The sequence below is a fragment of the Anolis carolinensis genome, chromosome 2 (genome assembly GCF_035594765.1).
Source record: "Anolis carolinensis isolate JA03-04 chromosome 2, rAnoCar3.1.pri, whole genome shotgun sequence".
NCBI lineage: Eukaryota > Metazoa > Chordata > Lepidosauria > Squamata > Dactyloidae > Anolis > Anolis carolinensis.
In genome coordinates this window covers 196,155,870-196,183,685 of record NC_085842.1, presented here as the reverse complement: position 1 = coordinate 196,183,685, position 27,816 = coordinate 196,155,870, and the positions used below count along the sequence as shown (strand labels likewise).

Sequence of the window (27,816 nt, the reverse complement as noted above, 5' to 3'; positions counted from 1 at the left end):
ACTTGCCCTTGCTTCTCTTGCTGCAGAGCATCATGGTGCATACTAGCTTAGAGACTGTCTAGGTTTATGCTGCCAACAGTGGTTTGTCATCGTGCAGCAGCCCCTGAGTCTACTGCAGGTTGTGGTTCAAGGCTCTGACAAATGAAGTGTATATTAGGGCTATTTTGAAACAAAGGATTGTGGTCAAAGGCAGAAGGTGTAGCATGTAAGGGCCAAGATCCTACATGCTTCAGAATAGAATAAACTATCACCAGCAGAGTACGTTATGCCACCTCTGTGCTGAATACTAATATAGTGCAATAGGTAAAGGTAAAAGTTTTCCCCTGACATTTAGTTGTGTCCGCCTCTGGGGGTTAGTGCTCATCTCCATTTTTAAACCGAAGAGCTGGCATTGTCCGTAGATACCTCCTAGGTCATGTCGCCGGCATGACTGCATGGAGTGCTGTTACCTTCTCACTGGAAAGGTACCTATTGATCTACTCACATTTGCATGTTTTCGAACTGCCAGGTTGGCAGAAGCTAGGGCTAACAGCAAGAGCTCACCCCATTCTCTGGATTTGAACCACCGACCTTTCAGTCAGCAAGTACAGTAACTCAGTGGTTTAACCCACAATATACATGGATATTTAATGCAATATACATGGATTAACTGTCAAGGTCCATGGCTGACAGATGCCATGTACAAGGCTCAGATGCAATGCATACAGACAATGCACATTCACATACTGCTCTATATATTTTAATGTACTACTGCATTCACAAGAATCTGACATGCATAATTCTGCTCAGATGGATATGGCTGTTGCGCACTGTCCACGTACGAAGCACAACGTATGACTGCACACGTCACTAGCAGGATGCCAGCTGAGCTATTTTAACTACAGCTTTCTAAATGTTAAGTGTCAGTGCTAATGTGTTCGCGTTATATTTGCTCATCTTAAACTCATAAAGGAGATTTTTAAAAACAATTTGTTAGGTAACTAGTTGTTTATTTTTAAATATTCATTTAGAATTACTAAAATGCCTCCCTGTTGCCCTCAAAAAAAGTTACACAAGGTGGCTAGAAACACTAATTGCACTATGTAACACGATTTGAGTTCCTGGGTTATAAATGTCATTTCCTAATTGGTCCTATCATAAAAACATAGAAAAGGTTTATTTAATGGCAAAAACTTTGTTTTTGCAGGACACACTGCAGCACGTTTTGCTATAGTTTTTCAATGAATATCTCACAGAGTCTCAACCAATTCAACATGGTTTGTGGCATCCACAAAAACAAAGTTTCTGAAGCATAAGAACTACAGTAGAGTCTCACTTATCCAACACTCGCTTATCCAACGTTCTGGATTATCCAACGCATTTTTGTAGTTAATGTTTTCAATACATCGTGATACTTTGGTGCTAAATTCGTAAATACAGTAATTACTACATAGCATTACTACATATTGAACTACTTTTTCTGTCAAATTTGTTGTATAATATGATGTTTTGCTGCATTATTTGTAAAATCATAACCTAATTTGATGTTTAATAGGCTTCTCCTTAATCTCTCCTTATTATCCAACATATTCGCTTATCCAATGTTCTGCCGGCCCGTTTATGTTGGATAAGTGAGACTCTACTGTACTTTCAAAGTACCGTGTTTCCCCGAAAATAAGACAGTGTCTTATATTAATTTTTGCTCCCAAAGATGCTCTAGGTCTTATTTTCAGGGGATGTCTTATTTTTCCATGAAGAATTATTCACATTTGTTGTTGAACAAAAAATGAACATTTATTATATACTGTACAGTAGTTGTCATCACAAACCAGCATAACCAGCCAAACTGTGAATCCCATCAAGAATTTCTTGTTACTACCAATATTTCCATGTACAACACTTTATGGTACGTACATTTACCGACCCTGCATGCTTTGGTGTTCTGTTCGTTGGGCATGCTTCCAAACAAAAACTTTGCTAGGTCTTTACTTTCAGGGGAGGCCTTATATTTAGCAATTCAGCAAAACCTCTGCTAGGTCTTATTTTCTGGGGATGTCTTATTTTAGGGGAAACAGGGTAAGTACTGTACAATTAAACAGGAAATAATATTTTCAAACCAGGAACAGAATTTTTTTCAAACTTCGTTACATAGTGTTATTAACGAAACAACTGTTGGATTTTGGCAACTAAAACAATGTATTATTTTAAAAACATGGTTCGAGTTTTTAACCAAATAAGGTTAATAGATTAATTTCAACACATTATTTTCCAGCTCTGTATTATTACCAGCACTACCTTTGACATAGAAAGGCCAACAAACCAAACCAATTCCAGTGGCATTTTAAAGGGCAAATACAATTTCACAACACAAGCTTTTGGAGAGCAAGAACTCGCATGATTAACACACCCTGAAGTAAGATGAAGCAGAAAAAAAAGAAACTCTCCAAATGACCTGACAAGGACCCATGTCCTATAATTTCTAGGACAGAAATGGTTCGAGCTACAATTCCTACCAGCTCCAAACAGCAGAGCCAATGTCAGGGATTATCGGAGTTGTAGTCTAACTCTACGTAGGCTAGCAAACTGTCCTTCCCCTTTCAAATGTCAAAAACATTCATGGTCTGAATCACTGGGTTGTTGTGAGTTTTCCGGGCTGTATGGCCATGTTCCAGAAGCATTCTCTCCTGACATTTCTCCCACATCTATGGCAGGCATCCTCAAAGGCTATGAACCTCTGAAGTATGGTGGAGGTTCTTTCTTTGGAGGCTTTTAAACAGAGGCTGGATGGCTATCTGTCATGAGTGCTTTGAATGCGATTTTCCTGCTTCTTGGTAGGGGGTTGGACTGGATTCTATGAAGGGAAAAACACCTGCAAAATGTTGGCTGAAATGACAGAGGCAATTCTGTAGTATTATGCATGACCTGGCCCACACAAGGAAGAACAATTCTATCTACAGAGCTTGGAAGAAAACCAATTCAAAATTAATTCAAATTATCCGAAATGTGTTTTAAATTTCAGTCATTCCAGTTACAGGCTGGAGATGCAGTATTCATTTTTGCAAAAAGCCAGACATGTAACCCATCCATAGGTAATGGTAAAGGTTTTCCCCTGACATGAAATCTAGTCGTGTCCGAGTGGTGGTGCTCATCTTTATTTCTAAGCTGAAGAGCCGGCATTGTCCGTAGACACTTCCAAGATCATGTGGCCGGCATGACTGCACGGAGCTCCATTACCTTTATGCCATGGTGGTACCTATTGATCTACTCACATTTGCATGTTTTCGAACTCCTAGGTTGGCAGAAGCTGGAGCTAACAGCGGGAGCGCACCCCGCTCCCCAAATTCGAACAGCCGACCTTTTGGTCAGCAAGTTCAGCAGCTCTGCAGTTTAACTTGCTGTGCCATCAGGTCCTCAACCCATCCCTAATCTTCTTATTAAGCATGGTCACAACCTCCCCTAGTAAGATCTTCCAGCACTAAATAGCCCTTGTATTCCTTCCTGGCATTTGTGGTCCCTTCCAATTCTATGATGCTATGATTCTGCTACAATAAAATAAGCTTAGGTCAATATGATGATGTCTGGGTTACTATATGTCTGAATGCACATGATCATAAAATTCCTATATGAAAGAGTCTGCCCATCTCTCATTCTGGAGAGAGCTTGACCTGCCCACAACTATGTGAGATAAGAATAATTGATGGACAGAAAGCAAAAATGAGTCACTTCAAAGAGCAAGTGAATGCAGGTATCTCCGGCCACAATTCGAGAAAGAGATTACCGGTAAGCGGGAATATGTGCAGATAAGAGCAACCAAGATAGCAAAAGGTTTAGAAACCAAGCCTAAGAAGGAAGATCTTACAGAGCCAAATGAATGTTTGGTTGGGGAAAGAGAAGACTGAGAGGTGATATGATATCCATCTTTAAATATCGGAAGGAATGACATGTTTAGAGTACGTTTGTGGAGAGGTGACATAATAGCCATCTTTAAATGTTGGAAGGGATGATATGTTTGGAGCACATTTGTTTCTACTCCAAAGACTAGAATACGAATATATTGATTCAACGAACCAGGAAAGAGATCCCGTCTACATATTAGAAAGAATGTCCTGATAGGAAGAGCTGTTTGATTGCGGAGCACGTTGCCTCAGAGGATGGTGGAGTCTCCTTCTTTGGGGTCTTCAAAAAACACTCTTGGGTGTGTTTTAAGTGTGTACTTATGCATGGCAAAGTGTTGGTCTGAATGGCCCTCCCAAATTTATAATTCTAGCAGTTGAATCAATCCAGAATAATTACCCTGGCTATAACTCGTTGGCCGCTTTGAAACCGTAGCAAATAAAAACCAAGTCAATTGTGATGACATATACAATCCGTCTTGAACAGACATCCAGAAATAGAAGCAATTTCTGCCCCACTCCAAGTAGTGTGTAAACACCAACAGAGCCTGAAGGAGAGCAGATCCTGCCTCATACAAGTTCTTTTGGACTATATCCCAAGATTATCTGAATATAGTGTTCCCTCACTACTTCGCAGTTTGCTTTTTGTGGATTCGCTGTTTCGTGGTCTAAAAGAATATTATAAATCATAAAAAATTACAATTTACAGCCTAAGGAAGGGAGGAAGGAGAAGCTGAAGGGAGAGAAAAGGAGCCCAAGTGGCAACAGGAGGAGAAGGAGGCTATTTATCAACACACAATAGTGTCGTTGAAGGCTTTCATGCCTTTTCACAGGGTTGTTGTCCGTTTTCCGGGCTGTATGGCCATGTTTCAGAAGTATTCTCTCCTGATGTTTCGCCCACATCTATGGCAGGCATCTTCAGAGGTTGTGAGGTACCTCACAGACAACAGACCCACACAACAGTGTATAACTACTAACATAATGTATAAATATACAGCATCCCTACTTCATGGATTTTCACTTATTGTGGGTGGTCCTGGAACCTAACCCCCACGATAAGTGTGGGAACACTGTAATTATATTTCCTGCAATATCTTGAGATCTTCTGGGGAGGGCCTTCTCTCTGGCCCACCACTGTCATAGGAATATCTGGTAGGAACATGGGAATCACAGAATCATAAAATTGGAAGAGATCACATGGGCCATCTAGTCCAACCCTCTGCCATGCAGGAAAAACACGAACAAAGCACCCTGAAAGATGGCCAGCCTTTGTTTACAAGCCTCCAAAGAAGGTGCTTCACCAGAGGCAGTGAGTTCAACTGTAAACAACTCTTATATTCAGGGAATTCTTCCTAATGTTCAGGTGGAATCTCCTTTCCTGCAATTTGAACCCATTGCTCTGAATCCTAGTTTCAAAGGCAGCAGAAAACAAGCCTGCTCCCTCTTCCTTATGACATCCTTTCATATATTTATACATCGCTATCATGTCTCCTCCCAACCTTCTCTTCTGCAGGCGAAACATGCCTAGCTCTTGGGAGAGGGCCTTCTTGGCGGCTGCTCCAGGATTTCGGAACTTTTTTTTCCCTAAAAAACTTTTAGGATTTTGGAACTTTTTTCCCTAAAAAAACAAGTTCTCTTCTTGTTATAATAATACCAATCAGGAGGAGGGGGGGAAAGGAAGAGGTTGTTTTCCACTCTGGTTGGGAGCTATAGTCCAAAAACGAAACAAGCTCTGAACTAGAGGCAGAACTGCAGTAGATGAGCCTGTCTTCATAACTGATGGTGCCCTTGAGTGGCTCCAGATGAGATTTTTATCACCCCACTGCGCTGCCTCATTTACTGAATTACTTCTAATTGCTAGGGTGAGGAATTACTGACTTAACTTCTAATTGCAAGAGCGAGGAGCCCTCTGTTTGGCAATGACCTTCAGGCATTACAAAAATTAGCTGGTTTGTTGCACTGACAACAACAAACATTTCTCTAGCACCGTAAGGAGTAAAATATTTCCCATAGCACTTGTTAAAGCACACCTAGCAGTGCCTACGTCTGTACCTAATCCTTCCCATTAAATCCATGGGCCTCCTATTTCACCTGTTCCCTTTCCTTTTAACCTTGGGACTCCTATCTTGGAGAGTATGTTCTCATCTCCCCATCTCGTTTTTTCTTGCTGAATTGTACCAATGTTGCATGAGCCTGTATCTAATATCCCCAGTGGGGTTCATGGCACCTATTTTCTGTCCTCTTTTCTTATCTCAGGAATCTTACCAGCAATACCTGAGAGCCTTCTCATCTTTTCTAGCCTGTTGAAAAAATGACACTTCCCAATGCATTATGGCAATTCTCCCTTTCCTACTACTATGAAGTCCCCCCTCCCACCATTTCAAATTTCAACTTGGAAGTAGTTATTGCAACTTGTTGAATTTCAATTTGGAAGGGGCCTCTGCAACTGGGGTGATAATGTATCTATGACCATTTCCTGATGAGTAAAGGCTAAGGTACAGGTAAAGGTTTTCCCCTGACATTAAGTCTAGTCATGTCCGACTTTAGGGGTTGGTGCTCATCTCCATTTCTAAGTTGAGGAGCCGGTGTTATCCATAGATGCCTCCAAGGTCATGTGGCCAGCATGACTGCATGGAGTACCATTACCTTCCTGCCGGAGCAGTACCTATTGATCTACTCACATTTGCATGTTTTTGAACTGCTAGGTTGGCAGAAACTGGGGCTAACAGCTGGAGCTCATCCTGCTCCCCAGATTTGAACTGCTGACCTTTCGGTCAGCAAGTTCAGCAGTTCAGCGGTTTAGCTCGCTGTGCGATCAAGGGCTCGAGTAAAGGTTACTTTTATTAAGCTTTAGAAAGCTCCCTGCTTGGAATTTTGATTTTATTTTGGTAGTTAAAATAGAGTGTGACAACTTGAAGAACAAAAAAACCCCCAAAGTCAAATATTGAGTTCCCGCCACAATATTCTGACAAGTTCTGGCTTGTTTTCTTTTATTTTCCTTGTGAGTAATCCTCTCCCCTGTTTTGGGATTTCAACTTGAAACTGAGCATTAGAGCAAAGATGACAACTGAGAGCACTCTAATTTTGAGATATCTGATGCATTATGAATGCCACATAGGCAAACATGCAAATACTATTTAACTGTTATAGATAAGCTTTTGTAACCTATACAGTGTTTATAATTTATTTAATTCAAATTACACAAAAGCACATACCCATATACACACGTGTATTGCCAGCCCAGAATCCATAGATTCTGCACCCATGAATTCCACCATCCACAACTTGAAAACATTTTCTTTAAAAATCCAAAGAGCAAAATTCGATTTTGCCATTTTATATAAGGGACATTCTATACAATGGGACCTGAGCATCCCCAGATTTTGGAATCCATGAGGGTCCTGGGTCCATTGGATACCAAGGGCCCACTATACATCTGCTTGCTACAGGTGTTAATAAGCTTACCGATATGTTTGAGGCATTCTTACACTTGCTTTGGGAATGACAGCAATGACTTTACTTTCATGTAAGCTTTTACACCATGATATATATCTTAGCGTTAGCCATCTTTACCTTTTGCATTCCCTCTGCTTTCATACTTCAAGTACGATCCACTCTCACCAACTTAAAGATAAAATGTCATCTACTTAATGATCTGAATTTCAGTCTACAAAGATTTTCCCATAATAAATGTGTTCACCGGCTTGCTGTGAGTTTTTCAGGTTGTATGGCCATGTTCCAGAAGCATTCTCTCCTGATGTTTCACCCACATCTATGGCAGGCATCCTCAGAGATTGTGAGGTCTGTTGGAAACTAGGCAAGTGGGGTTTATATATCTGTGGAAAGTCCAGGGTGGGAGAAAGAACTCTTGTCTGTTTGAGGAAAGTGTGCATGTTGCAACTGACCACCTTAATAAGCACCAAATGGCCTTATTGATTCAAAGCCTGGCTGTTTCCTGCCTGAGGGAATCCTTTGTTGGGAAGTGTTAGCTGGCCCTGATTATTTCTTGTCTGGAATTCCCCTGTTTTCTGTGTGTTGTTCTTTATTTACTGTCCTGATTTTAGGGTTTTTAAATACTGGTAGCCAAATTTTGTTCATTTTAATGGTTTTCTCCTTTCTGTTGAAATTGTCCACATGCTTGTGGAATTCAATGGCTTCTCTGGGTAGTCTGACATGGTGGTTGTTGCCATTGAAACCATGAAAATGAACACTTGCCTCGTTTCCAACAGACCTCACAACCTATAAGGATGCCTGCCATAGATGTGGGCAAAACATCAGGAGAGAATGCTTCTGGAACATGGCCATACAGCCTGGAAAATTCACAGCAACCCAGTGTTTCCAGCCATGAAAGCCTTCGACAACACAATGTGTTCACTTTTTAAGTGTAACACGATGCTTTCTCGAAGTATGGTCAATCGTTTACCAGGGGCTCTTTCACGCTCCACAATTATAGCAGTAGGATTATATTTTAATTGCCATGGCAACATCCCATGGATTTTACGTTTAGAGAGGTGTGTTTGGAATTCTTACCCAGATTGCTTAGCCAACTAAAAGCTCCAGGACCCTGTAGGGTATTGTCATAGCCATTAGAAAGGAATCACAGCATTATAGGGTAAAGGTAAAGGTTTTCCCCTGACATTAAGTCTAGTCGTGTCCAACTCTGTGGGTTGGTGCTCATCTCAATTTCTAAGCCGAAGAGCCAGCGTTGTCTGTAGACACCTCCAAGGTCATGTGGCCAGCATGACTGCATAGAGCGCCATTACCTTCCCGTCGGAGCGGTACCTATTGATCTACTTACATTTGCATGTTTTTGAACTGCTAGGTTGGTATAAGCAGAGGCTAACATCGGGAGCTCACTCCACTCCCCAGCTTCAAACCGCCAACCTTTCAGCCAACAAGTTCAGCAGCTCAGTGGTGTTACCCGCGGCGGCGGCGCCGGGAGCTCCTACAGCATTATAAGTATGTATGAATAGGTCTCGGGAACACCTATTTCTTGTTTCAACTGTTCTGAATCTAGAGGAAGCCCAATAAAGAAGAAAGTATCACTTGTCCGTGCACTTTATTAAATGGCCTTGAAATTGTGTACTTTTTATATGCCCGACCCCTTTTTATTCATAGTGGTTGATGCTTGTATCATTACCTCATTTTCATTTTGTATTATTATGTGTTTTACTGTATGCTGTGTTTTAACTGCTTATTTTATTTGATTGTTGTATCATTGTTTCGGGGGGCCCTGGTGGCACAGTGCGTTAAAGCGCTGAGCTGCTGAACTTGCGGAGCAAAAGATGCCAGGTTCAAATCCCGGGAGCGGAATGAGCGCCCGCTGTTAGCCCCAGCTCCTGCTAACCTAGTAGTTCGAAAACATGCAAATGTGAGTAGATCAATAGGTACCACTCCGGCAGGAAGGTAACGGCGCTCCATGCAGTCATGCTGGCCACATGACCTTGGAGATGTCTACGGACAACGCCGGCTCTTCAGCTTAGAAATGGAGATGAGCACCAACCCCTAGAGTTGGTCACAACTGGACTTAACGTCAGGGGAAAACCTTTACCTTTTTTATCATTGTTTCTCAGTTACAAATATTGTTTTTAATTTGTTATATTTTGTTTCTGTGTTTGGCTTGGCCCCATGTTAACCGCCCCGAGTCCCTTTGGGGGTGGCGAGATAGAAAAATAAATTATTAAATGAATTATTATTATTATTATTATTATTATTATTATTATTATTATTATTATTATTGATATGAAGCTTCCTAAAGCAATCAGGGATGAGGATTGTGTAATCATCCAGTATCCCATTCAAATAAATGGCACCTAGTGTAAAACCTAGGGATGTGCATACATGGTAAAGGTAGTATTTTTGTCCTCCTGAAGACCAAAGAGAGTTCAAACCCTTAGATCTGGGACACCCACGGCTGATCCATAAATGCTCCGAAGGTCATTACATGGTGGAACAGCCCACCCAAGACTCCATGCTGGGGGAGCAGGGACAGTGCCTTTAGCTATTCCAGCCCATCTCAACCAATTCCTGCACTAGGGACTTTTACACAAAGGCCACTTTGAAATTTCTTGACGGAAAATTGTGAGCTGGTTTTTCCCTTCCCTATTTTTAAGCCAAAAAGGATTCACAGCCCTGAATAGAGAGGTTGAAGCATGGCAGCCATGCACTCACTTTGCACAGTTCTGCCTCTGAGCCATACTGAACAATTGATGGCACTTTTCTCGGGAACTTCCTAGCTCCACCTGTAACCTAAGACAGGGCTGCCTCTCTCATTCACACCCAGCCCAGCAGATGATGTTCCCTCTGCATCAGACATCAGCCACAATGGTGTTGCTCAGCTGGTCGGTCTTTGAGGTCCTTCACACTGTGCTCTGAGATTCTTCCCTGGTCCTGAAGACTAGAGAAGAGGGGCTGGGGCCTGGGATCAGGAAAGGATATGTTCAACCAGCTATCTAAGAGCCCTTCCACACAGCCAAATAACCCAGAATATCAAGGCAGAATGACCCACAATATCTGCTTTGAACTGGATAATCTGAGTCCACATTGCCATATAGATAAAAGTAAAGGCTTTCCCTTGACATTAAGTCTAATCATGTCCGACTCCGAGGATTGGTGTTCATCTCAATTTCTAAGCCGAAGAGCCGGCGTTGTATGTAGACACCTCAATGGTCATGTGACCAGCATGACTGCATGGAGAGCCGTTACCTTTCCGCCAGAGCAGTACCTATTGATCTACTCACATTTACATGTTTTCGAACTGCTAGGTTGACAGAAGCTGGAGCTAACAGCAAGAGCAAATCCCACTCCCCAGATTCGAACCGCTGACCTTTTGATCAGCAAGTTCAGCAGCTCAATGGTTTAACCCGCTGCACCACCGCGGTTCCATATATCCCAGTTCAAAGCAGATAAGGTGGGATTTTATTCAGCTGTGTGGAAGGGGCCTAAGATAATAGGAAATATTTGGGGGCCCATCCTCTTCCTCTTGTTCCTTGTATAGTTTTATATTGATTTGTGACATTCTTGAGTTATGTTTTGTCTTATTTATTATGACTCATTTTATTTCTGATGATTTAAATTGTTTGTGTTTTTAAATACATTACAACTGTACCCTCGATTCACTTCTGATACGATAAAAAAATTGTTTGACTTGCTATGTGTTTTATTATTATGTTGTCAAAGGCTTTTGTGGCTGGAATCTCTGGGTTGCTGTGAGTTTTCCAGGCTGTATGGCCATGTTCCATAAGCGTTTTCTCCTGATGTTTCACCTGCATTTATGGCAGACATCCTAAGAGGTTGTGAGCCCTGTTGGAAACTAAGCAAGTGGGGTTTATATATCTGTGGATGTTCAGAATTGGAGAAAGGGCTTGTCTGTTTGAGGCAAGTGTGAATGCTGCAATTGGACACCTTGATTAGCATTGAATAGCCTTGCAGCTTCAAAGCTTGGCTGCTTTCTATCTGGGGGAATCCTTTGTTGGGAGGTGTTAGCTGGCCCTGATTGTTTCCTGTCTGGAATTCCCGGTTTTCTGAGTGTTGTTCTTTATTTACAGACAGGAAACAATCAGTGCGAAACGTCAGGAGAAAATGCTTCTGGAACATGGCCATATAGCCTGGAAAACGCACAGCAACCCACTGTTTTATTATTATTTATAACAACAACAACAAAAAAAACAACAACAACACTTTATTTATATACTGCCCTATCTCCCTCCAGAGGACTCAGGGCGGTTTCCAACATAAGCAAAACATTCAATTGCCAATATGAGACCATACAACAAAAGTAACATCATCAAACATACAATCCTGCTAAAACAACCACGAAAAATTAAAATCCAGTTTCAGTCTACTCCATCAGATGGGTTCAAGATACCATTGGCCAGAATTTCAGAATGGACATGGCCAACTATGAAGGGTTAGGCAAAGGCTAATGTGACAGAGTATCATAGGGCCGGGAAGGTTGTTAAATTTATGTTATTGTTTTGTTGTAAGCCACTTAGATTCCCTTTGGTAGATGGAGCAGGATAGCAATAAAGCTTCATTCATTCATTTATTGTCAGTTTGAAGGTGTTGAGGAACACTTCAGAAGGAGAAAGATGCCTTCGAAATGGAGCTGTTACATGTGAAAGAGAGGGCTCCCTGCAATGGCTTCTATCGTGGTTTATGTGTCCTTCCCATATTCCACCAACCTCTCCTGTATTTCCCAAGTCATCTGGCAAGTACATACAGAAGATTTGGGGGACTGACATTTTCTAGCCACTTTTCTTCTATAGGATTTTGCAAAGCCTTTGCCTGATGAAGAAGTCATGAGCTTTGAATGCTAGCACAAGCCATCTGGTATCCTTGGACTGACCTCATAAAGGCGTCATAATGATGTTTATTATTATTCTGGACTTTGCATGGCCAAACTGTTTCTATCTGAATAGTTTTAGGCTTGCTCTGGAGGAAATCCCTTTATCCAACAATACTGCAAGTGAGAAGGTTATGCCTACTTCCCATCCTCTTCAATTTGCTGATAATTTATGGAAATCACTAAATTACTAATAAATTACTATTACTAAAAAGGGTTGTGAAGACCTAACAAACATCTGCTCCCAACAGATGTAACCATGGACATGGCTTGGGATTTGGTACATATGATAACTTCCCTCTGAATTAATGAATTATTTCAAAGCCCAAGACAGAGAGTGCTTACAGCACAGCTTAGATCAGTGGTTCCCAACCTTTTTTGACCAGGGACCACTTTGAACAGGAACCACTTTGACCACTCTCCAACATTAGTACCAAAAGGGTTACGAATCAGTTTTTGATCAACTTTAGATTCGGTTTGGTTATCTGGGGTGCATTGGATAGACCACATCAGCTCTAGTTTCTGATACAGAACATATGCCACCCAGTAGTCACCATCTGCTTGCCCACAGAAAACCATATTTAATAATCTAGAGTTGATGTGATCTATCCAATGCAATTTTCTGAATCAGCAGCCCAAATAATCCCAGGAACAGGCCTAAAAACAAAGACACCAAGACATCCCCGCTTCCAGGCACCACATAAAACAGCTCCACTCAGAGGGAGGGAGGGAGGGAGGAGGAGAAGCAGCAGTCAGGAGGCTTGTTGTCATGCCTTTCGTGGGTAGTCAGCCTCTCCCCTCCCAACATTCCCATTGCCTCAGCACTATAAGAGGGTTTCGCGAGACCAGTCGCTCTTGTTGTAACGGTGTAGTAACAGTGAGGCTGTGGACCATATTTTAGTTCTTGAGGACTACTGGTGCTCCACGGACCACGGGTTGGGAACCAGTGGCTTAGATGCACAAATGCCTTTGCATGTGGTCATTTCACACTACCATCCTGGTCCTAGTTTTCCTTAGAGGAGAGTACTTTAAGAGACCATTCTTGGTATTTATAAAGGGCAATAAACCGAGAGTCAAGCTGGTGTGGAAAAACAATACACAGGAAAGGTACCTTGGGCAAACCTCACTGTTCCTGTAAACCACATTTGTTTCAACAATGGCTGCATAGGATACTAAACAAAGAATTGTACTTGGCAATATCTTCACCCCTGAAGATGTTTTTAAACCTACAGATATCCCTTTTCTTTTTATCACCTTTTATCCTCACAGACACTCTCTGATAGCAATTACATCTTTAAGTCAATGTAGTTATTGGAGAGCCATTCCCAGGGATAAAGACTGTGCAAAATTTGGGACGCTCGAGGCATTTATTGTCTCTGTTTGATATCCTTACTTGCAGCATTACGTTTATTCATATGCTGGTTTCCTGTGGCTAAAACCATGCTCAAAACAGCTTACAATAACATCAGGGGGAAAGTTACATAACATAAAGCAGTGACCGTCAGATAATTCAACAACAATTACACATAACCGTACAACGTGCTGTACTGCTTGTATTTCTTGCTTTTTAATGGATATGTTTCCAAGCTCCCTAAGCAAGTCTGCTGGTAACTTGCAAAATGTATGTGCCGTCTCCATTAAAACACATAGGAAGCATGATATCATGGCAGATTCTTCCTCTGTGAGCTAGTGCTTCTGAGATGACCTCAGGGCATGAGAAGGAATTGCTGTGGCTTACACATTATGAAGGTAACGGCAAAATTAGGTCCTAAATCATTTCAGACCACAGGCAGGAGACCATGATTTTAAAATATTTCTCCACGTAAAGAAAAAAAAACATGGACAGAAGTAGCAAGTCAGAATGCAGGTTGTAGTGTAAAACCTCCTCTATTCCATTTTCTGTTGACAGAGAAGGTATTTGTATTTTATTTTTAAAAATATGACTCGACATCCACTTCCGATCGTGTCAGATATCCGTAAGAACAAAGGCTAGACAGGCAAGCTGAGGTAATTCCTGGCATAACTGGAAATCTTTATTTACAGCCTGGCAAGTACAGACATGAATCAGTGTTTGATCCCCAAGCGCTCCCTGACTCACGGCTGATTCTACTAGGAAAAAAGTGTTGTGCCTGAGGTGATGTGGATGGCTCAGCTTCGATATTGAGTGTTCATTCACACATGCAAGTTGCGACAAGACGCTCAGGATATCAGAGAGAAAAACTGTATTTGGGAACCATTCAACCTTCAGTGAAGATAAGGGACAATGGTGGGGTGGTAAAATCATGCCCCTAAGGCAAGGGTTCTCAAACCTTTTCAGCTGTGGAGCCCTTTTTGAAGGAAAAGTTTCTCATGCAGCCCCAAGAAATGTTTATACATTGTATAATCTATATAAATAAAAATGTAAATGCCCGTTTGTTCATCATATCTCCCAACTACTTCAGTGATTGCTACAAAATTTAGACACAACACCACATTCGAACTGGCAAGTGATTTTATATATTCACATACTTACTATTATACAGATGTCACACCTGAGACAGGTAAAAACATGCTTTGCTTCAAAAACAGCGCCATCTTCTGGATGTCCAAGAAACACACGCTATACCACATACAGCTGTTAAGGTTCTAAAACTTAAATCTCCCGTGCTCGGCGCTTGGCTCTCCTTAAAGCCATCCAGGCTCTGTGCTTGGCTGTCCTCCTCATGTCCTCCATCACCAATTCCCTCTGCCTTGGCCCTGCCTCTGGGACAAGATACTTGTCTTGCTGGCCGCTCTTCTTCCAAGAGAAGAGGCCCCCCAGCGGGCTGCCATCTTGTCAGGGTTAGAGCCACCATTATGGTTCCACAGTCTGGTCGCCTCCCACTGAGCCTGCCTCCCTCCATATCAGAACCAGCAGAAGAAGAGGCAGGTAGGGAAATCCAGGCTGGGGAGAGAGGCGGGTCATGGCCCCAGGGGAGAGAGGGAAGGAGGCAGGCAAGGAGGTAGGCCCAGCATAAGCCCCGGGCTCCCGTAGCTTTACATTCTGCCCAGCCATGCCCAGTACCAACTCACACCTGCACCTCCAGGAAGACTGGAGGCTCAGTGAAAGGAAGGATTGAGTGGTAGGAAAGGAGAGATAGATAGGACGGAAGGAGAAGAAAGGGTTTCCTCAAAACACACTGATCATGATTATATAGACCAGTAACACTGTTATTGCTGTCATTATTATAAATACCAGTATTATTATACAGATGATGATGATTATTATTATTATTATTATATAGGCTATTATTATTATTATTATTATTATTATTATTATCATCATCATCATCATCATCACCATTATTACTATTACTGTTGTTGTTGTTGTAATTTAGACCAGGATTACTATTATTATGACACGGACTAATATCTATATAAATGAAACAACACCAAAAATTTAATACCCACAAGCATTGTGAAATCAGATATAATAGAAACCTCCTCTTTCTCTTTTCTTTCTTTTCAGTTTCACCAAACTGGGCCACATCAATGCGTGGCCAAGTACAGGTAGTATATCATATATTATATACTAGCTTGGGGACCCAGTGGTGCCTGGGTTATTAGAAGAAGTCATTGTTTGTTTTGGGATGTTACGTGATATTACTGAAGTTTAGTCCAGATCCATCGTCGTCTGGGTTTAGGACTCTCTGGTTAAGGATGAACTACAACTTCCAGAGTTGAGGTCAATCACACCCAAACCAGGCTCATATGCACAGTTGGCCATGTTGGGTCTGTGTGCCAAGTTTGATCCAGACCTGATGTCAACTAGATTCAGTGCTGTCTGGATGCAGGTAAACTATAACTTCCAAAATCAAAGTCCATTCCCACTAACTAACCCGTACAGTATATTCAGTTGGTCATGGGGCTTCTCTAAGCCAAGTTTGGTCCCTGTTACAGTTTCACTGGATGTAGATGAAGTATAACTCGCAAAATCAATCCCATTGTCAGTGGGGGTCACAGTATCAGTAAAGGTACTACAAGTCCCATTATCTGTGGCAAGTTTGGTCCAGATTCATCAATGGTTGGGTTAACAGTGATCTCTGGATGTAGGTCAAGTACAACTCTTGTGAATAAGTGTGAATTCTCAACCAAAACTCTTGTTCAGTTGCTGATCAATTCCTCTGTTAATTGTGTGCCATAGGAAAGGGTAGGAAAGGGTTAAGGGAGAGGCAGTGGGCGGGGTCATACAAATTAAGGAACTCTGGGATATCCATTCTGGAGGAGAAACAGAACATCTAGGATGAAATTGTCCCCACATGAAAGCCTTCACTTGGGTGGAGGGCAGAATGGTGTTTGTGGGGGACACTGGCAGGGTTTGGGCTACATGTTCATGGTGCTCACTATAAGCTGCATGTCACTGGAGGGAGGGCCACTGGTATCTTCTGCTAGGTGAGAACTACACCTGTTTGTGGAGGTGGGAGGCTGTCTGTGTAAGTGGACACTTCCTCCACATACACACATAATTTTTTTTCACTTTTATTATGTGTATTGTATAGATAAGGTAAAGGTAAAGGTTTCCCCTAACGTTAAGTCCAGTCATGTCTGACTCTGGGGGTTGGTGCTCATCTCCATTTCTAAGCCGAAGAGCCGGTGTTGTCTGTAGACACCTCCAAAGTCATGTGGCCGGCATGACTGCATGGAGCGCCGTTACCTTCCCGCCAGAGTGGTACCTATTGATCTACTCACATTGGCATGTCTTCGAACTGCTAGGTTGGCAGGAGCTGGAACTAACAGCAGCCGCTCCCGCTGCTCCCGGGGTTTGAACCTAGGACCTTTTGGTTTGCAAATTCAGCAGCTCAGCGCTTTAATGCACTTCGCCACCAGGGCTCCTATTGTATAGATCACGGGTCCCCAAACTAAGGCCCGGGGGCCAGATGCGGCCCTCCAAGGTCATTTACCTGGCCCCCGCCCTCAGTTTTATAATATAATATTTTTATATCAGTTTTAATAATATAATATATTGTATATACATATAATATTGATAATAATCTTATGTTATACAATATAATACTAATAGTAATACCATATAATAATATTAATTATATGTTATATATTACATATTATATAATAGTATAGTGGTATAGTTCAATATAGTAATATATAATGCTAATATTGTGTTATGCTAATAATATAATATATCGTATGTACATACAGCTGCTCTGAGTCCCCTTCGGGGTGAGAAGGGTGGGATATAAATGTAGTAAATAAATTTAGTAAATAAATAATTAATTTTAGACTTAGGCTCAGCCAAAGTCTGACATGACTTGAAGGCACACAACAACAACAACAATCCTAATTAACCTGACTATCTCATTGGCCAGTAGCAGGCCCACACTTCTCACTGAAATCCTAATAGGTTTATGTTGGTTAAAATTGTTTTCATTTTTAAATATTGTATTGTTCTTTTGTTGTTGTTGTTGTTGCACTACAAATAAGACATGTGAGGTATGCATAGGAATTTGTTTATATATATATATTTCAAATGATAATTCGGCCCCTCAACAGTCTGAAGGATTGTGGACCGGCCCTCTGCTTTAAAAGTTTGGGGACCCCTGGTATAGATAGATTATATATAATGTATATATCAGGTATGGGTAAACTTTTGGACACTGGGGTCACACTGCATTTTAAAATTTGACAGATGGGCCAGGCCAGTGACAGACTGAGAATGTTTGTGTGAACTAGTTGAAAAAACATGATGCACACTGCACATACCTCTTTTTTAGTGTAAGAAAGAAAGGACAAGGGAGGGGAGAGGAAAGGGGAGGAGGAAGGAAGTGCGGAGCCCCTGACCAAGCTTCACAGAGTCCTAAAGGCTCTGTGGAGCACACTTTGGGAAGCACTGCCCTAAGATGCTAGCTGTCTTGATCCATAGCAACAAGCCAGTACTCGCAACTGTCATCTCTACTATGATTGGGTATGCTTGGACAAGCTAATGGGTTACAAATGCTATTCAAGATTAACCCCCCACCCCCACCCCAAGACAACACACTATGCCAGGATAGCTCAGAACGAGGCTTCAGGGATAATCCATTTTCCCCAGTTCCAGCTGTTGTAAAGATCAGCGCTGAACTCAAGGAAAACAGAGTCCCTGTTGGTTTGGAAATGGCAGGTTGTAATATTGCCCCAGTGTATCAAGTCATCACTAAAAAGCCCCAGCGTATCAACTCTATGAGCCCTATTCCACTACTACACCACTGCTGGGGAGAAATTAGACAAGACTCTAACCTGGACTCTGAAGGCTGACCTGTGGCAGGGGAGGATCATAGCAACTCTGACGCTTACCTATCTCCCTGCCCAGATTACTTCTACTCAGTGGCTCCTAAAGCAAGGCTCGGTTACAATCAAATCAGCTGCTTGTCCTTTGTGCTGTTGCATTCAGAATCAATATCACTCGTGGGCAGCATGTTCACAATTGCTGGTACAAATAAGATTCTCTCTTTTTTCTATACACACACATAGGTACTCATTCCTCAAAGACACCTATTCATAAATGGAGAAAGTGTAGCAAGCAACACCTGTTTGAAATTCCAGACCCTCCGATTATCAATTTGGACAACCATAGTCCTGTAGTAGTAGTAGTAGTAGTAGTAGTTGTTGTTATTTTCACTCTTTATCTGAGCATCATTCATGAAAATCAAATCAGAACAAGTTAAAACAGTAAGGATAATGTGTTGTCAAAAGCTTTCATGGTTGGAATCACTGAATTTACCGTATAAGCCGACGCGTATATAAGCCGAGGCACCTAATTTTACCACAAAAAACTGGGAAAACATTGACTCAAGTATAAACCGAGAGTGGTAAATTTCAGAAATAAAAATAGATACCAATAAAATTACATTAATTGAGGCATCCGTAGGTTAAATGTTTTTGAATATTTACACAAAACTGCAATTTAAGATAAGACAGTCCAACTCTGATTAAATCATCACTCTCATCTTCTTCAATGTAAATGTGCTTATGTATCCTTTTAATAATAATAGAGCAAAATTAATAAATGTAATAATAATAATAATAATAATAATAATAATTACAGTAAAATAATAAATGTAACAACAGAGTAAAATAATACATGTAATAACAATAATAATATCAAAGTGAAATAATAAATGTAATAATACCAATAATAATAGAGAAAAATAATAAACGTTCCATATATACTTGAGAATAAGTCGACCCAAATATAAGTCAACCAGGACCCTCACCCGAGTATAAGCGAAGGGGGGCTTTTTCAGTCCTAAAAAAGGGCTGAAAAACTAGGCTTATACTCGAGTATATACAGTATTTATTTTTCTGATGAAAGAGACTCTGGGTTGCTGTGTGTTTTCCGGGCTGTATGACCATGTTTCAGAAGCATTCTCTCCTGACGTTTCTTCCCACATCTGTGACAGGCATCTTCAGAGGTTGTGAAGTCTGTTGGAAACTAGGCAAGTGGGGTTTATATATCTGTGGAATATCCAGGGTGGGAGAAAAACTCTTGTCTGTTGGAGGCAAGTATAAATGTTGATCAGCACTGAATAGCCTTGCAGCTTCACAGCCTGGCTGCTTCCTGCCTGGGGGAATCCTTTGTTGGGATGTGTTAGCTGGCCCTGATTGTTCATTTTAGATAATTTTAGAAGGCAACTATGTTAAACCACTCTGACACTTAAAACAAGACAATGTAAAACTAGTTAAACCACTTTCAAGTTTAAATAAACAACAGAGAACTATAGAGCGAGCCAGTGTGGTTTGAGCACTGACCCATAACTCTCTCTTGGTCTCAGGGAAAGGAACTTGTGAACCACTTCTGACAAAATCTTGACAAGAAGTCACCATGGGTTGGAAATGACTTGAAGACACACAGCAGGAACAGCAACAAAACACGAGAATACAACCTATTCGGTCCAAAGGCATTGCTAAAAGTCACGTTTTGACTTGGCAGCAATAACACCAACACTGGCACCAATCAGGCTCAAAATAAAATATTCTGTAATTGGGATACCACAGCTTAGAAGGCCAATGGCCTTGACCTGCCTCTCAAAGGGTTAAGATGGTGGTGTTGGAAGGGCACAAAGGTCGAATCTTGAGCCTTGTCAAAATGACACCTTGTCTTCCCCTGTCAAGCCATATGCTATGCATATAGAAGATGGTAGCAGTAGCAAAAAACCTAAATGTTTTTTTTAACTTTAGAAAAAGACATGAGCATGACAGGAAAATAGCTTCAGCACCTTTCCTCCCTTTGTCTCCATTCACACCACTGCTCTAGAGGCTCACCTTGGATCATTCTGTCTATGAAACTAGACCTAGGGAAAAAATTCCTGAGGTGATGAAATGCATGTGCATGCACTTCCGCTCCTATGCATTTCTTTTTGCATCAAAATGAAACCCTGCATGCGCCTTCAAGTCAACTGTCAACCTATGACACCTGCATGAATGTCACAGGGTTTTCTAAGGCAAGGAATATGCAGAGGTGGATTTGCAAATTCCTTCATCTTAAATATAGCCTGCAGCACATGGAATTCATTGCTGGCCTCCATTTGAAGTTGTGAATTTTAATCTGCATTTCACCAGTGGATTTTTAACTTGTATTTTAACTCTGTATGTCTTGTTGGTATGTCTTTTAATAGTGTTTTATCTCTTCTTATAATGGTTATATCCTGCCCCGAGTTGTAGGGAGAGGCGGGTAATACATTTATTATTATTTTACTGACACAAAAACACAGTATGACACAGCAAACGACATATATATGCTGGATTTCGTATCACAAAATCACAAGTCGGATACTTCCCAAGTGTTTAGGACTGTGTGATGTATTTTCGAATGATGTGCGCAGATCCAAGTAAGGTGGCCTTTTGCAGTTGACAAATCGTAATTTTGTCAATGTTTATTGTTTTCAAATGCCGACTGATATCTTTTGGCACGGCACCCAGTGCACCAATTACCACTGGGACCACCTGTACTGGTTAATGCCAGAGCCTTTGCAGTTCAATTTTGAGGTCCTGATAAGGGCTGAGTTTTTCCTGTTGTTTTTCATCAATTCGACTGTCACCTGGTATGGCGACATCAATAATCCAAACTGTTTTCTTTTCCACAACCATGAGATCTGGTGTATTGTGTTCCAAAACCTTGTCAGTCTGTATTCACAAGTTTTGTGTTTTCATTTTTCACTACTTTTGTAGATTTGTGATCCCACCAATTGTTGTTGTTTATTATTATTATTATTATTATTATTATTATTATTATTATTATGACACAGCAAACAAGATAGATATGCTGGATTTCATATCACAAAATCACAAGTCGAACACTTCCCAAGTGTCTAGGACTGTGTGATGTATTTATTATTATTATTATTATTATTATTATTATTATTATTATTATTATTATTATTATCCGACCATTTACCAGAGCTAATCCTGATTAGTTTCAAAGGTCAGCCAGGATCTGGTGCCTTCAGGGTTTTTAGGCCATGCTTCTCATGCCTTCTACAGCATATTAATGTGGCAGGTAGACCAACAACAATGTGGCTAGCCATGAACCTGCCTTCCCTGTGGATTTCTGCCTCTAGTAAAAAGCCCAAGATTCTTTTCCTACACCTAATAGAAAACTGTGTCAAATATTCACAAACAAGTGGGATCTGTTTTCTGGAAGGATCCAAATCCCTAATTCACATCCACTTAAATAAATGCACACATATCTCCATCTATCTACGAATCACCACCCCACCCTGAGTGACCTTGGGCAAGTTGCTTATCTGTCAGCTTATCCTCCCTTATAGAGCTATTGGAGAATAAAATGGGATCATCCTCATATATTCTGCTCAGAACTCTTTAGAGAAAGGGAGAGATAAAAATAATGGGGAATAAATGACTGTCTCAGACAACCCATAAATGTAGAATCTTCTTCCATAAGGTTATTCCTGACATAGTTTGGGAATGTGTCTTTCCAATAGGTGGAGCAATCGTGCAGAAGATGTCCCCTTGGCTCCCTGCTTTACAGTTCAAATCTGTCCTTATTTTACTAAGAATATGGTTTAAGACTCTTTCAGCAATTTGGTGTTTGGACAGAGCTTGCTGTAAACGTACACACATCAAGCAGCCTTCTCACAAAGCATTTCAATGTAAGAATTATGGTGAGCCACCTACCCACTGATGTGAATTCATTCACCATTGTTCTACCTTTTTTTTTCATGTCAGGAGCAACCGGAGTTGCTTCTGGAGTGAAAGAATTGGCCGTCTGCAAGGACGTTGCCCAAGGGACGCCCAGATGTTTTTGATGTTTTACCATCCTTGTGGGAGGCTTCTCTCATGTCCCCGCATGGAGCTGGAGCTGATAGAGGAAGCTCATCTACGCTCTCCCCGGGTGGGATTCGAACCTGGCAGCTTTCAGGGCAGCAACCCAACCTTCAAGTCACGAGGCTTTTATCCCCTAGGCCACCGGAGGCTCCTATTGTTCTACCATGACAACACACACTGGGTCTTCTCTACCTAGTTTGATCGCACACTGCTTTTGCCTGGATACACACATTAATCTCCACATGTCCATCCCTCTTGATCATCCTTCTATGGAGTTATAAGTCTGAATATTATCCTTCCAGTAACAACTACACACTATAGACTGGATGAAACACTGTTGGTTGACACACAGCTAATCCTCAAACATAGCCAGTCTGGGAAGAAAAATCCACTTCTGGTAAACCAGCACAGCAGGGAGATTAAATTTAACTGTCAGCTTTGCCACAAACTTTAGATATGTCCTTTATCATCACGTGGCATGTGTAGATCGGAAAACAGACCTCTGCAGCTGCAGCCAGCCATTCAGGAAAGGAAAGCGCAAAGAGAACCAGCGTGCAGTTTGGTGTTATGGGAATGGAGGTCATTTGAGGGAGGAGACCTTAACAATGGGTTGAATACACATTTGCTTACGTATCTAATGCTGTGACAAATGCCATCATCCTAGAAGATTTTCCCATATAGTTATATGCATATAGGGTTGGAATCCACTTCAAATTGCAATGTGCCAGAGCATTAAGACATAGGTGCTTGATGTAAAACTCACAACTACGAGCATCCCCAGGAAGCCTAAATGCAATACCAGAATGCCACCCTCTTTCTTGATCTGCCCTGTTCCATTCATCCCAAATCATACCCTTCCTCTACATTTGCAAGACCAAATTTCCATCATTCTAGAGTCCAGACTAATATGTCTGCATCCTCCCACAACTTGTCCACCATACACCACCCGGCAGCTCTGGCTGGGCATCTTCCTCATCTCCAAGGTCCCTTCCACACAGCCGTACAAAACCCCACATTATCTGCTTTGAACTGGGTTATATGGCAGTGTGGGCTCAGATAACCCAGTTCAAAGCAGATACTGTGGGATTTTCTGCCTTGATATTCTGGGCTATATGGCTGTATGGAAGGGCCGTGGGTTATCTGAGTCCAGTCTGCCATATATTCCAATTCAAAGCAGATATTGTGTATTTTCTGCCTTGATATTCTGGGTTGTATGGCTGTATGGAAGGGCTGTGGGTTATCTGAGTCCAGCCTGCCATATATTCCAGTTCAAAGCAGATATTGTGGGATTCTCTGTGTTGATATTCTGGATTATATGTGTGTGGAAGGGCCCTGGGTTATCTGAGTCCAGCCTGCCATATATTCCAGTTCAAAGCAGATACTGTGGGATTTTCTGCCTTGATATTCTGGGTTATATGACTGTGTGGAAGGAACATGAGTCCACCCTGCCATATATTCCAGTTCAAAACAGATAATGTGGGATTTTCTGCCTTGATATTCTGGGTTATATGGCTGTGTGGAAGGGCCCCGAGGCTCACCTACCTCTCATTCATCACCATTTCACTGCTGCGTTTCTCACTACCAATTTCTATCCAGCCTTTCTCTCACACACATCTCAGGCCATGTTTGTCCCTCTTGAAGTCCAGCAGCCACAAGCAGGTCAAGGGAGATCAGGGGCCCTTCCTCACAGCCATATAACCCAGAATATCAAGACAGAAAATTCCACCATATCTGCTTTGAACTGGGTTATCTGAGTCCACACTGCCATATATCCCAGTTCAAAGCAGATAATGTGGGATTTTATTCAGCTGTGCGGAAGGGGCCCAGGTGAGCCAGTACGGTAAAGGTAAATGTTTTCCCCTGACGTTAAGTCCAGTCGTGACCGACTCTGGGGGTTGGTGCTCATCTCCATTTCTAAGCCGAAGAGCCGGCATTGTCCGTAGACACCTCCAAGGTCATGTGGCCTGCATGACTACATGAGCGCCGTTACCTTCCCGCCGGAGTGGTACCTATTGATCTACTCACATTGGCAAATTTTCGAACTGCTAGGTTAGCAGGAGCTGGGGCTAACAGCGGACGCTCACGCCACTCCCGGGGTTTGAACCTGGGACCTTTCGGTCTCCAGCTCAGTGCTTTAACGCACTTTGCCACCGGGGCTCCAAGTAGAAAGGTGAGCCAGTAGAAGGGGGATATTAAGACAGTCTCAAACCAGAACATCAGCTAGACAGAGGGACAGATGGATGGACCAACCAGAGCGCTGCAGGAGGGGAGGGGGAGAGAAAGACCATTTATCAATAGGCAGTGTTGCCAATTCATATACATCCGTGTATCGCTGGCAGTTACCATGGCACCCTACCCTTTGTGAATCTTTCTCCCCCTCCCTGCAACTGCGCCATAAGCCACTGCAACCCCACCCCACCCCCCAAGACGCCACTTCCCCAGGGATGGTTTCAGCTGCCTGGTCATGATGAGGGAGCGCTGGTGGGGGAAGAAAAGGGATAGAAGGAGGAGGGAGATCGCACCCTTCCCATCCCTGCAAGCATAAAATAGCCGGCGCTCTTCCTTCACACCTATTTGTGGCATACAGGCTGCAAGGAAGAACAAATATGTTTGAGTGGGCAGAAGGGGGATGATCGAAGAGGACATGGGGGAGGAGGTGATGGAGGTGAGACAGGGAAAGGAATGATGGACAAAGAGGTGAGGATGGAGGAATGGAAGAAGGGGAGCAGGGAGGGGCCACAGAGGGATGGAGAAGGGAAAGAAGATGGAGGAACGGAGGCCGAAAGCTTCCTTTCTCTGTACCTTTTTGTGCGGCGAAACATGCTGCTGTCAAGGAAATCGGGCATAGAGAAATTGGAGAGCGCTGTCCACAGGGACTCAGACATCATCCCCCAGGGGGGTCATGATGGCGAGTTTTTTGGGGGAGGCTTGCTGTTTAGGTATTATGCTGCTGCTGCTGAAGCCCTTTTTCAGCCACCCCACTGGAGCAAAAAAAAGGGGGGAGAAGGGAAGGTCTGTGGCAAAGCTTCTTCCCTTCTGAAGGAAGAGAAGGACAGGAATGGAGGGGGAAGAAAGAGAGAGGAGGAGGGAGGGGGAGTGCGAGGTAGGAGGGGGAGGCGTGAGGGGGCGGCGCTGTATGAGTGCCAGTGTGCATGAGCACACGCGGAAAGCGGTTCTGCTCTGCATCAGGGTGTGGATTGAGTGTATCGCACACATTTACTGTGTACAAATATCAGCATACTGTGGGGGTGCATTATTCTTCACACTGATAAGCACAAATGCATAGTAAGTGTTTTGTGCAAAGAAAGGGTTTCCCTCTCTGTAAACCCAAAGAGGGCATGCAAATGTACCCACCACCATCCCGTGCTGTGTAAATGCCACCAAAGCATACCCAGGGGCATCTCTATCTCTACATGCACACACTGGCTGTTTGTACGCTGAGCTTTGGATGCTGTCGGCTCCAAGATGGCACGGTACCAAAGGCTGGGAGAGGCAGAGGCACACAACGGGCTGCTCTAGTTTTTGATTTCAATGCAGGGCTGGTCTGAAGCGGATCTAAGCAGCCAATAGCCGTTAACCTACGCATTCATGTTGAATTTGGGAAATAGTGTACATGTCTCAGTATGTGACGCTTTCTGGTCAATGCAGGCTGGTCTGTTCTAAAGACAATCAAATGTTCCCAGGGACACTGAAGAAAATTGTCTTGAGAAAGGCATTAAACTTTTAAATAGAATTCTTCATGACAGCCAGTTTTGAGCTGGCTACTTCCCCTCAACACTGGGCATGGCAACTGCCCAAGAGTGTCAGAGTGGCTAAGAAACTGAGTCACAAACAGGGAAATCCCTTGTTCAAATTTCACCTTCTCTCAATCTCAACACGCTCCTTCCAAAAGGAGGCTGTATTTCGGAATTGCTTTTGAACATGCTGAAGACATTGAGATTGAATGTCATACAGCAAATAACTCATACTCACAACACACAGTGCAATTCCCTTTGAAATGTAATCTAAGTGTTGCCATGCAAAATGGTAGGTCCGGCTTGTGAGAAGCAAGTAAGAGCAAAAAAACTCCACAGTGGTACCCAAGAACGCATCACTCTTCAGCCATGACACAGTATGGCTGATATACATCATCACTATGCCAAGACTCCTTTCACACTATAATAATAATAGTAATAATAAAAAAGGTAAAGGTTTCCCCTGACGTTAAGTCCAGTCATGTCTGACTCTGGGGGTTGATGCTCATCTCCATTTCTAAGCCGAAGAGCCGGCGTTGTCTGTAGACACCTCCACGATCATGTGGCCGGCATGACTGCATGGAGCGCCGTTACCTTCCCGCCGGAGCGGTACCTATTGATCTACTCAGATTGGCATGTTTTCGAACTGCTAGGTTGGCAGGAGCTGGAGCTAACAGCGGCCGCTCCTGGGGTTTGAACCTGGGACCTTTAGGTCTGCAAGTTCAGCAGCTCAGCGCTTTAACGCACTTCGTCACCGGGGCTCCAATAGTAATAATAATAACTTTATTTTTATATCCCACCACCATCTCCGTGAAGGGACTCAGGGCAGATTATAAGCAGGACCAAGCCAGTAACAAGAGAGTAAAACAAGTAAAAAACATTTAAAACATAAAAAGTAGCAATCTAATTAAACAATTAAAAACAGTAGAATATAAAAATATCATTAAAATGAATCAGAGCAAACGTTAATAACCAGAACCAGGCATAAGGTGGGCAGATCAGAAATTAGAGGGGACTGGGCATGGGCATTGTGCAAGTAGCGGATTATAGGGCCAGGGCTAGGGGTAAAGTGTTGAGTTCCATCTGACGGTCCATTTAGGCTGGACATTCATGGACAGGGGCCTAACCATTATCAAATGCACATGTTTTGAGGTCTCTGTGGAAGGTAGACAGAGTTGGTGTTGGCTACTCTCCTTGGGGCGGGAGTTCCAGAGCTGGGGGGCCACCACCAAGAAGGCCCTCTGTCTTGTCCCCACCAACTGTACTTGTAACAGAGTGGCGGGAGTGAGAGAAGGGCCTCCCTGGCAGATCTTAGGGTCTTCATCAGTTTATTGGGGGAAATGCAGTAACGAAGACAGGCAGGACTAAACCGTTTAGGGCAGTGATTCCCAAAGAGGGCACTACTGCCCCCTGGTGGGTGCTGCAGCGATCCAGGGGGGCGGTGATGGCCACAAGTGCATTTGCCATATGCACCTGTATATATATATATTTCTGTTTAATTGCTATTAAATTTTTTAAAAAAAACATTTCCAGGGGGCGCTGAGTAATATTTTTTCTGGCGGTAGGCCAA

At 42.5% G+C, this 27,816-nt stretch overlaps 1 protein-coding gene across 4 annotated transcripts in view; it reads right to left on the bottom strand.

Moving 5' to 3' along the window:
• The window catches only part of mast1 (microtubule associated serine/threonine kinase 1), a 176,976-nt gene that overhangs the window by 83,070 nt on the left and 66,090 nt on the right, over positions 1-27,816 (bottom strand). For 2 of the 4 annotated variants that reach the window (XM_008103095.3, XM_008103097.3), the window contains exon 1: positions 25,315-26,314. The exons of 1 other annotated variant lie outside the window; for it this stretch is intronic. In XM_008103095.3, the coding sequence (XP_008101302.1) occupies positions 25,315-25,400 (86 nt within the window). In that variant the 5' untranslated portion in view covers positions 25,401-26,314. Of the gene's footprint in view, positions 1-25,314; positions 26,320-27,816 lie in introns of those variants that run through there. One more of the 4 variants, XM_008103094.3, reaches the window with a different exon arrangement.